The 10,176-nt window shown below is 55.3% G+C and overlaps 2 protein-coding genes across 2 annotated transcripts; both read right to left on the reverse strand.

Annotated features, from left to right (window-relative positions):
- Window positions 1–1,208: 1,208 nt before the first annotated feature.
- Window positions 1,209–5,965, reverse strand: LOC121347153 (histone H1.8). The gene is made up of 4 exons (XM_041425543.1): window positions 3,592–5,965; window positions 3,380–3,512; window positions 3,265–3,302; window positions 1,209–3,187 (listed from the first exon to the last, which is right to left on the reverse strand). Exons 1-4 carry the CDS (start codon window positions 3,871–3,873, stop codon window positions 2,783–2,785), a joined length of 858 nt encoding a protein of 285 aa, XP_041281477.1. The 5' UTR covers window positions 3,874–5,965; the 3' UTR covers window positions 1,209–2,782.
- A 694-nt stretch (window positions 5,966–6,659) lies between these two features.
- Window positions 6,660–9,712, reverse strand: RHO (rhodopsin). Its single transcript, XM_041425633.1, has 5 exons — window positions 9,243–9,712; window positions 8,152–8,320; window positions 7,873–8,038; window positions 7,389–7,628; window positions 6,660–6,983 (listed from the first exon to the last, which is right to left on the reverse strand). The coding sequence occupies exons 1-5, from the start codon at window positions 9,601–9,603 to the stop codon at window positions 6,864–6,866; spliced, it is 1,056 nt and encodes a 351-aa protein (XP_041281567.1). The 5' UTR covers window positions 9,604–9,712; the 3' UTR covers window positions 6,660–6,863.
- Between the last annotated feature and the right edge of the window lie 464 nt (window positions 9,713–10,176).

Genomic DNA, 10,176 nt, shown 5'->3' on the forward strand with positions numbered 1-10,176 from the left:
CCCCGTGGAGGCTGGACACAGCCACATGCTCAAACCAGCACTCCTGCACGGGCAAAGGCTCCTGCCCACAGGGCTGACCGCCGCAGCCACTGCTCCAGCTGCCAGGAAAGAAACACAGTCACTACCTCACTGCAGGAGGGTGTAAGGGAAGCTTCTGGTAGCCATGCAGCTGGCTAGGATGCTTCTGGCATTGGATGACTTCGTCCACCAAAACTCCTGGGTGATTCACTGCCATGGACAGGTGGTCTCCATTCCATCATTTCCAGTAATGCCACATTTGTCAGAAACCAGAACATCAGAGTTGTGTATGTGTACATAGATATCTATTTTAAAACAAACAGTAGACTTTATCCAGTATGTTAAAAGGTGGGGAGGGAGGGGAGGGAAAGGGGAAGAACAGAGTTTTTTTAAAAGAGAACTACAGAAAAAGTACTTACACTGTGGAGGTCTCAATGTCTTTGCTGAGGATGTGGCTTCAGAATAGAAACTCTAAGAATGTAGCTGGGCTACATTTTATTTTGAAAGTGATTTCACAAAAATTTCTTGATGTTTTTGTCTTTTAGAAACTGTGAATAGCTGCCAGAGATGTAGGCAGGCCCAGCACAAGAAAGGCCAGGGTGAGAAGGACCAAGGTAGCAGAGAATGTTGAGCTTGGCTGGAGGCAGGGAGAGGACCATGGAGCTATAGGCCCATGTTGTTTATTACAGGGAAAGGATACAGGTGAGCTAAGAGTAAGTAGAGTTTGCCTCCAGGTGTTGTGGCTGGGCCATGTATTGGAGCTATTGTTTTATTATTTAATTCTTTTCCAAAGCCAAAAAAAAAGAGGAAAAAAAAAAGAAAAAGAAAAGAAAAAAAGAAAAAAGAAAAAGTAGTTGCTACAACCATTTAAAGGAACAACTTTAGCAGAGGGTTTGTAGTGTTGCCTTGAACCTCCAAGCCCTTTGTAAGATGTTTTTAAACTTTGGCACGTGTTGTGGGTGTAGTGCCCTTACCTGCTGTGTAGTGGAAGTGGCAGACTCCTGGCAAAGCCTATCTTTGTAATAAAACAAGGTGCTGAACGTGTGGTGTGCATTTCCTGCAAGCACACGGGGAGGACACACGTGGATGACACGTGCACAGACAAGTTTTGCACATGACCCCCACATGTGTGGGGTCAGCAGTGCAGTGGGAACAGGTTTGTACCCTCACACACACCGCTCCCACAGCCAATGCCCCAGTTCCTCCCTGGACCAGGCACGGGAGGGGACTGCCAGCATGAGGACAACAGCGCCTGAAGTGACCAGCGCTGGAGATCAGTAACCCACAGGAGCAGCTGCTGCCAGGCACCCTCTCCTCTGGCAGGTGCCTGCCTGCACCAGGCTTGGGTCTGCAGCTGCAGCACCCCGACACCAGCTGTGGCCCAGGGCCCCTAATAACCACGGCATTGCTAAATCTTCCCCTGCCCTAGTAAAAGCTGTGCTTTCCAGACACCAGAGGGATTTTCTTCTTCCACTAGGAAGTTGCTTCTTTGCAAAGCTAAATCCAGCCATTAAATTATTTGGCCTCTCTCAAAGCAGGAGAGCTTTGCATGTCACACCTGGTGGCTGGTGAGAGGGAGGACACAGTCCCTGCCTGGCGCAGTTGGGGACACTGCCACACGTGAGTGGTGCTCTGTGAGGCCACCCCCGTCTGAGAAGCCAGTGAACTCCGCTCACTTAGTGCTGCCACATTCCCCACCCTGTCCCTGGAGGGACACGAGCTCCAGTTCCATTAAAGATGGATCAGTACAGAAAGGCTGAAGTTTAAGGGAAGTTAGTTTGCTCAGCTCTTGCTTAAGCCCCAAAGCAAGGCCAGGAGCCTTGGAGGGCAATGGCAAGGCCAGTTGCAGATTAACAAAATCCTCTTTGGAAAGAGTTTTACTTCCACTTATTTTCTCCCACCCAGGAGGACTGTAACCCTTTACACGATCAGCACGACCTTCAGAAGGGCCCTGCTCTGGGCAGAGCAAGAGGAATTCAGGCAACTGAAGCTATTAAATGGAAGTGTGATACACTGATCCACGGGAGCTCACAAGAAAAGTTTGTAGGTGGGAACTGTGCCATAGACTGGCAATAAGAGCATGAGCTGCACTGGAGGCTACAGTAACACCCCAAACTTGATTTTTGAGCCCCTAAGGCACCTCTGTCTTCTCTTACTGTAGTTAAAGCACGGGCTGCTTCACCTCTGCTGGGAGACACTTGCCCATGGCATGCACCCAGACCTGCTCCCTGCTGCTCCTGTAATCCCAGCTCAGGCAGGCATTAGCACAAGGGCAGCCAGGACAGCAGAGGGCTGGACACACAGCCCGTGGGCACCATGGCTCCACAACAGCACCGGCCAAGCACGAGCTTCTCTGCTCCTGGGGATGTCACCATGCTGTGTCCCATGGGTCTCGGGGTCCCTGCCCATCACCTGGCACACTGTCATCCTGCACACACACAGCCCCCAAGCCCAGCAGCCCCTTGGCACCACAGCTGGGGACACATGGGGACAGAGAGAGAACCTCTCAGTGAGGGCAGGCAGCAAGGCAGCTGCCTGCAGCATCAGCTCACCACCATGCCATGCAGGCTGAGGAGAGGGCTAAGGGATTTTGGCACTGAGATGGAAATGCAGGGACAGGGACCCACAACAGTCATGCCATTTCTTGAGGCAAGTAAAGAAGCTTTATTAGGGTGAGGACAACACAGAGTTAAAACCTGTCCTAGAGACAGAGACCAGCACAGGCCCCAAGGTCCTGGGGCCAGCAGAAGCAGGACCAAGCTCCCTATGGAGCCTGTCTGTCTGCTGCCACAGGGGCTGCCTTCTTCTTCCTGGCCTTCCCCTGCCCAGCTCCTGCAGTCACCCGGGGCTTCCTCGCCTTATCTTGACCTCCCTGTGCCTTGGGGGCCTCCTGCTGTTCCTTCTTGGGCACCTTCACCTTGCTCTTTCCCCGGGGCACCTTCTGGGGCCCCTTCACCCCAGCACTTCCAGAGCCGTCGCTATCGCTCCCTCCCGTGTTCTCAGCAGCCTGAGCTGTGCTGGGTCCTGAGCGTCCTTTTCGGGGGGCCTGGCGGTGGCCAGCAGCTTTTGGGGGCCCTGAAGGCCCCGGGCCATGAGCCTGGGGCCGGTCAGCAGTTTGGGGATGCTTCACTCTGTTGCTCCTGGGCTTCTCTGCTGCTCGTGGCTGGGCCTGGAGGGAAGAGAGGAGAGCCCCTCAGGGTGTTGCTGTGCCGCGAGCCACCCAAGCCCGTGCTGGCCCCGACTCACCTTCACGGGCTTGGCCTTCGGCTGCTGCTTTGTGGCACCTGCGGAGGGAGGGCAGCGGTGAGGCCAGGCCAGGCCAGGCCGTGTCAGCTCGCTCCCAGCACCCGCAGCCCTTTACCTCGCGGTCGTGCTCCTGCCACGGGGGCCTGGGGGTCCTTGGTGGTCCCTTTCTGTGCTGGCTTTGGGGCCTGTTCCCCATCAGGATCTGCCTGGCCCAGCTCCTGCTTGTGCCCTGGTTTCTTGCGTGCTAACTGGAGGTGAGAGAGGGGTGTCAAAGGGCCGGCCAGCACCTCAGTCCCCAGCGCTGTGGCTGCAGCAGCCTTTGCTCACCTTGAAGGTGCCGGTGGCCCCCACAGCAGTCGAGTTGTGGGGCCGCACCAGGTCCCCGCAGCTCAGCCCCTTGCTCAGCGCCTGCTTCAGCAGGTACTTGAGGCGGATGGGGTCCACAGTGGGGTACTTCTCCAGGATGAAACGCTTGATTGCAACAACAGAGGCACCCTTCCTCGCATCGTGGGCCCGCAGTGCCTCCTTGACCATCTGCAGGGTTGGAGGGTGGTGGGCCGGATGGCGTGGGACGATGCCAGCAGCTTTGGCCGCTGGAAGAGGGACCATTTGGGACTGAAGTCCAGTCCTGAGACATTCACACCCCCAGCAGCCTCAAAGCCCCCAGAAGCCAAGCAGCCACAGCCCTGCTCATCCCTGCAGCCCTCCCAGGGAGCAGAGCCACCATAACCCAGAGCATGAGCCAAGCTCCAGCTCTGAGGGACCCCACAGCACCTGCAGAAGACCCCCTTACCCAGCTGAGGCTCCATGGCAGCACACAAACCCAGGCAGTCACAGGCACCTCCACCCACAGCAGCACAAACTCTACTGCCATACCTAGCTCACCTCCATCCAATTTATCTGATGAGCAGCCTGGCTGCAGGTGCAGGTTGGCAGCTGCTAATTGCTGTGGTCGAAGCCCTGGTGGAAGCCAGGGTCTGGAAGTTGAAGGGCCTTTGCCAAAGCTTTGTGAGGGGCTGCAGGGAGAAGGGGCACACCTAAGCAGAGGGTTTAGAGAAGGATGAGAGATGGGGCTTTACAGGGTGAGTGCCCTGAACAGGCAGACAAAAGGTGTCTACCTGCTGCAGGTTGGGTGTTGGGGTGCTGGGATTGCAGCTTGCTGACAACACTTGCTGTAGGGTGCGCAGGGAACCAGCCCAGAGCATGGGGCCCACACAGACCCATTGCCAGGGTGAAGGTGGGATGTGCCCTCTCCCTTGCCAAGTACGGCCTCACTAGGAAATGGGACTCTGAAAATGGTGATGGGAGAAGATTTCACAAGTGAGAGGAGGAAAATGAAGAGCTGCTTGGTTAGCCAGCAGAGGCAGGAGGAGCAACTCTCACCCAGCATCCCCAGGTGTCACAATCATGACAACAATTTGCCCCCACCCACTGAATCCCATGTTCAGGGGAGAGCACTTCCAGCCCTGGACATGGCAGCCACGGCACTTCCATGACCCCTCCGTGCAGGCAGGGGTGCTTGTGAGGAGAACCTGGGTAAAACACCAATGGCTCTTTGGTGTAGAAACTGTCCCCACTGTTCCCCACCCAGTCCCCACTACAAATGTCCCCGCGGCGGGGACTGCCCACTTCACACAGGACTCACAGGGATTTTTGTGCATTGTCTGTTGGAAACATGAGAAAGTTGTAAAGTGGGATTAAATGATGGCAGGACTGGCTCGTGGCCATCTCAGCAGACCACAGCAATGCGCCTGAAAAGCCCTGCCCATGGAGATCTTTGTCAAGGCCTGCACCCACCTCTTGAGCCCAGGGGATACACCCAGTGCCTGGAGCCCCACATGCCCTCCTCCTCCCCTGACCAGCACCAGCCTGTTTATTGCTTCATTTCCAGTCCATTTCTGAATTCCCCAGGCAGGGGACAGTGAGCTGCTGGGGTGGCACCAGAAGGTTTGGGTGCATTTCCTCATCCTGGATCCATTTATCACCTCTCTGGTAGCTCTGTGATGCCTCTGGCACCTGGCTGAACTGGCAGGAGGGTCCCAAACCCTTGTTTGCCCCCAGCACCAGCAGCAGCAGCCAGGTGTCACGGTGTGGGGACAGCCTGGGGGCTTGGGGCCAGGCCTTGTGCCAGGGCTGGTCCTCCATGGGTGGGAGAGCCACAGTGCCAGGCATCACCACACTCCTGTGGAGCACAGCCTCACGGACAGCAAATAAACACTGAATCCTTCCTCCTCTTCCCTCCAAAACCACCTCCCAGGTTTGAAGAGCATGAATAGCATGAATCAGACATCAGCCTAAACACTGAATTATTCATAAAACTCTAATCTTTAGATTTCACTGAATATGCAGAAGTATCGATAAAAAAAATAATGAGAGAATTGTACTTGCAAATTGCTCTTTATTAAGGGTTTAACTCGCATGGGCTCTATACATTCCCTATTAGTCCTTGCAAAGCTGCATAGGATTAGAAATCAGAGAGGATAATAATGTACAAAAATAGTTTCAAATGTTGATAACACTGAACAGTGAGAAAAACATCTTATTTGTATAACTGAACTAAAAATAAAAATGAAGAACACCGCTACAATTGCAATGTGCTTGGAACATATGTCGGCATGGCTGAGCCATATGCTGCTGGGTCCTGCCTGCTGCGGTGTGGAGGGAGAGCAGCCCCGGCCCGGCAGGCCTCAGCAGCACCAGGGCTGCCCAAAACCTCCTGTTGGGCCGGGGCCGAACTGACCACAGCCAAAACGGGGAGGGCACGGGCAGGCTTCTGGGGGCTTGGCCCTAGGGGTCCAGAGATGCCTAAGGAAGAGAGGCAGGACGGCGGGGAAGGGCTGCTGGGGGACACGGGGCAGAGCTGCTGCTGCTGCTGAGGGTGCAAACACCATCCGTGTGCTGCGGCAGCCGTGCCGGAGGACGAGCACGGAGCTGTCCCGCAGAGCTGCGGCCGCACGCGGCTGCGCTGCGCTGGCAGGGCCTGCCGTGCCACCCGCCTGCCAGGCGGCACCCGGGCACCGCTGTCTGTCCCATCCCCCTGGAGGAATCACAGCGTCTCCCAGGACTTCTGGCAGATGGGACGGGGCCAGAGCTGGGAGCATCTGGCAGAGCCGGGGCACTTGGCAGCAGCCAGACGTGCTCTGGGCAGATAGGGTGTGATGGGGCTGAGCAGCCAGCAGCACTGGCCAGCATCCATCCCTGACCAAAGGGCCAGAAAACGGCCCAGCTCTGGCCCCGGCAGCAGCAGATGCAGAACGTGCCCCGGCTGGGGGGTTAGGGTGGGTTGAGGGAGGAAGGACAGCTCTGCCATGGCCCAGGCACGAGCTCTCTGACCCAGCCTGCACTCAGAGAAGGGCCATGAGGTCTCAGCAAGTCAACAGAAATGCACGGATTTATGCCAGAGGAGCTAAGCCTTTGCATTTTAATTACAAAACATGTGTACACATTTTCAGCCTTGTTCCCAGGGTTCCTAGAGGCAGGAGCGAGGAGCCTGCCCCACAGGGCCTTGGCCACGGTGAAGCAGGGGTGGGTGGTGGCAGTGGTGGGGTTAAGTTTGTGCTGCCAGGGTGCACCCCAGGGACTGGCTGCTCCCCTGGGGCCTATGCAGGAGAGACCTGGCTGGTGGAGACGGAGGAGGTCTCTGTCTTGCCAGCAGATGTGTCCTCGTCACCCAGTGGGTTCTTGCCACAGCAGAGGGTTGTGATCATGCAGTTACGGAACTGGGAGAGAGGGAAGCCCAGGGTGAGCCAGCTGGACACCATCAGCTCTAGCTGCAGACTGTCTTTAAGCCCAGCAGTACTGTGGTGCAGGAAGGACTATGCCTATATGGAGTCTCCTGTCCCACTGTCTGCCGCCCACCCCACCTACTGCCAGCCCTGCCTGCTCCCGTCATGGCTCCACCATCAACCCAGCACCTGCATTATTTCAGGTGGAATGGCCTTGCATTTGTGAGATTTATGCGACACCAAGGATGAGCTGCACAGTCAGTTTCCCATGTGCCAGGACTAGATTGCCTGGAAACAATCCCTGCTCCAGACCACTGGCACCTTGAGATGCTGTAACTGTCTGCCAGCCGTTATAAAGAGAAACACAAAAGAGGGGTTTCCTGGCACCCTGCCCGTTACCTGTTTGTTCATTACGATGTAGATCACAGGGTTGTAGATGGCTGAGCTCTTGGCAAAGAATGCCGGGATGGTCATGAAGATGGGCCCAAAGTCTGATCCCTGGTTGGTGAAGATGTAGAACGCGACGCTGGCATAGGGGACCCAGCAGATCAGGAAGGAGATGACCATGATGATGACCATGCGAGTCACTTCTTTCTCTGCCTTCTGGGTGGTGGCAGACTCCTGCTGCTGGGCGGCAGCCTGCGGGCAGAAGGGAGCGGGAACGCGATGGAGCCGTGGGTGCTGCACCCGTAGGGACACAGGGGCAGGGCTCACGGCAGCCAAGCTGCACATCTGGAGTTTGCTGTTTCCCTCTTCGTGGATGGCCAGGCTGGCTCCTGGAGGACTGTCCCTGGCACCATTCTTGAACCTGGTGTGGGTCCCTTCCTAGCACTGGGGACAGGGGTAGTAGCCCTACTGGCCACTGCATCTGGCAGGTACTCACCTCCTTGACAGTGCAAACCAGGTTCCCATAGCAGAAGAAAATTATTGACAGTGGGATCATAAAGTGAACCACAAACATGTAGATGACAAAAGATTCATTGTTGACCTCTGGCTTCAGAGTGTAATAGTCGATCCCACACGAGCACTGCATGCCCTCGGGGATGTACCTGCAAGGTGAGCCCAGCAGGTCAGCACCCAGCAGAGGAGACTGGCTGGAAGCCACAGCTGAGCCACCAGCCAGGCTCCCACACCCCTGGCACTGGGTCCATGCCCTCCCTACCTGGACCAGCCGAAAAGCGGGGGAGCTGCACACGCCAAGGCCATGATCCAGGAGAAGGCAACACCCATGATGGCATGGTTCTCCCCGAAGCGGAAGTTGCTCATGGGCTTGCAGACCACTACGTATCTTTCGATAGCCAGGACCACCAGTGACCAGAGAGCAATTTCACCTGCACCAGGGAGAGGGACAGAAAGGGACACAGGCACTTTGAGCAGGAAAAGAAACCACCCTGATGGCAGCATGAGGCCTCCTCAGACTGATGTTCCTGAGAACAACCCCTGGCAGAAGCTTAATCTCTGTCAAGGGTTCAGAAAGATAAATGAAGAATGCTCAAGGGCAGATGTGGTAGGACAGTGTGAGAAGACCCCTTCTCACTGTACTGCTGACCCACAGGAACCACTTTGCTGCAGTGTTTTGAGATTCAAGGCTGATCCCACCATTCATCCCAGACAGCATCTGCACCTGCAAGCCTGTGGTCACATCTGATGTGCAGCAAGTGCCCATCATCCCAGGACTTCCCCTCACTACCCACAGCTTCCCAGGCAACTTGTGCCACAAGGACCAAATCACTAAAACAGTAGCAGTGGCTGAAGGCTGAGACAAATGGAGGAGGACATTTTTAGACACACAATTTCTGTTTCACATCTCTTTGGTTCCATACCAGGCTGGCATGGGGAGGAGAGCCAGCTCTGCTTGCCTGTACCACCATGCACCACACCAGAGCCAATGGCAGATTCAGCCCTGCAAAATAGGAGGAACAAAATTGTCATCTCTTGAGTCAGAAAGTGAGCCAAGGAGATGCACAAATCCAACAACTGCAAGATCTGGTATTGGCTGGTTTCCATTGCTGCACTGTGGTTCTCAGGATGCTGAGCAGGTGGCTCTCAAAAGAAAGGGTTTTTTTAAAAGTGTCACTTGTCACTTTCTTCAGCTCCTACCCAGAAACAGGGCAAATGCCCTCAGTCCACAACAGCAGCAGGTCAAGGACATTACAGGCACCATGTTTTTCCAAGATCATCTGTGTTTTCCCTCCCATACTAAAATCCGGGGAAATTTCTGACAGAAGACATTTGAATATTTGGAAAACTTACCGCCCAGAGTGGCAAAGAAGCCTTCAATGTAGCACCCTGTTACTCCAAAGACAAAGTACCCGTTCATGGAGGTGTACATCGTGGTTGTGAAGCCCCCGAACACCATGAAGAGGTCGGCCACGGCCAGGTTCAGGAGGATGTAGTTTAGAGGTGTGCGGAGCTTCTTGTGCTGGATGGTGACGTACAGCGTGAGGAAGTTGATGGGGAAGCCGAGCAGAATCAACATGAACATGTAGGCAGCCAGCGCCGAGAACTTCCAAGGCTCAGCCAGGTAGTACTGGGGGTACTCGAAGGGGCTCCGCACCACCCCGGTCTTGTTGGACATGGGCACGTAGAAGTCTTGGCCTTCTGTCCCGTTCATGGCTGCAGTTTGTGAGGCGCTTTTTGCTCTTACTCTGGGAGTTCTTTTGTGCAAGGGGAAAACTGCCTCTGGAATGGAACTCCTGCCACGTCTCAGCCCTCACTGTCGCCCCAAGGAGACACTCTCCTCCACAGGGCACCTCTTATAAAGTGCCCCTGGGGTAAGCTCCAGGCACTGGTGTCAGCACAATTAGGGTTTAGAGAATTATTAATCATAATCATCCCAGGGTAATTGGCTTTTCTGGGAAGGTGTTAAGGTGACACCAGTTTCTGCCCAGCACTGTCATTGTTGGAGACCACGGCTCATGGTCACATATATAAAGAGGTAGCTCTGCACACCATTCATTTGGAAGGGCTCAAACCAGGCAGCAGCTCCCTTGCACAGGAGCTCTTCCTTTCCCTTCCCCACTAACAGGAGGGACATGTGTGGTTCACACCCCAGGACTGTGGGTTTGGGGGCTGCAAATGGTGGCCTGGCTGAGCAGGCGTGGTGTGGTCCCTCAGTGGCAGAGGTGTCCCAGCCCCACTCTCACAAGGGGAACTGGATCTGTGAGACCAGCCAGTCCCCACTGGA

This window comes from Onychostruthus taczanowskii, unplaced genomic scaffold (assembly GCF_017590055.1).
Source record: "Onychostruthus taczanowskii isolate IOZ18803 unplaced genomic scaffold, ASM1759005v1 scaffold9, whole genome shotgun sequence".
NCBI classification, from domain to species: domain Eukaryota; kingdom Metazoa; phylum Chordata; class Aves; order Passeriformes; family Passeridae; genus Onychostruthus; species Onychostruthus taczanowskii.

Coding starts and splice junctions, on each gene's coding strand:
- LOC121347153 (XM_041425543.1), bottom strand. CDS start 3,873: ATGGTCCCTCTTCCAGCGGCCAAAGCTGCTGGCATCGTCCCACGCCAT. Junction 3,513..3,591: donor GGGCCACCGGCACCTTCAAG/GTGAGCAAAGGC, acceptor TCTCACCTCCAG/TTAGCACGCAAGAAACCAGG. Junction 3,188..3,264: donor CGAAGGCCAAGCCCGTGAAG/GTGAGTCGGGGC, acceptor TCTTCCCTCCAG/GCCCAGCCACGAGCAGCAGA.
- RHO (XM_041425633.1), bottom strand. CDS start 9,603: ATGAACGGGACAGAAGGCCAAGACTTCTACGTGCCCATGTCCAACAAG. Junction 8,321..9,242: donor CTTCTTTGCCACTCTGGGCG/GTAAGTTTTCCA, acceptor TCCCTGGTGCAG/GTGAAATTGCTCTCTGGTCA. Junction 7,629..7,872: donor TGGTTTGCACTGTCAAGGAG/GTGAGTACCTGC, acceptor TTCTGCCCGCAG/GCTGCCGCCCAGCAGCAGGA.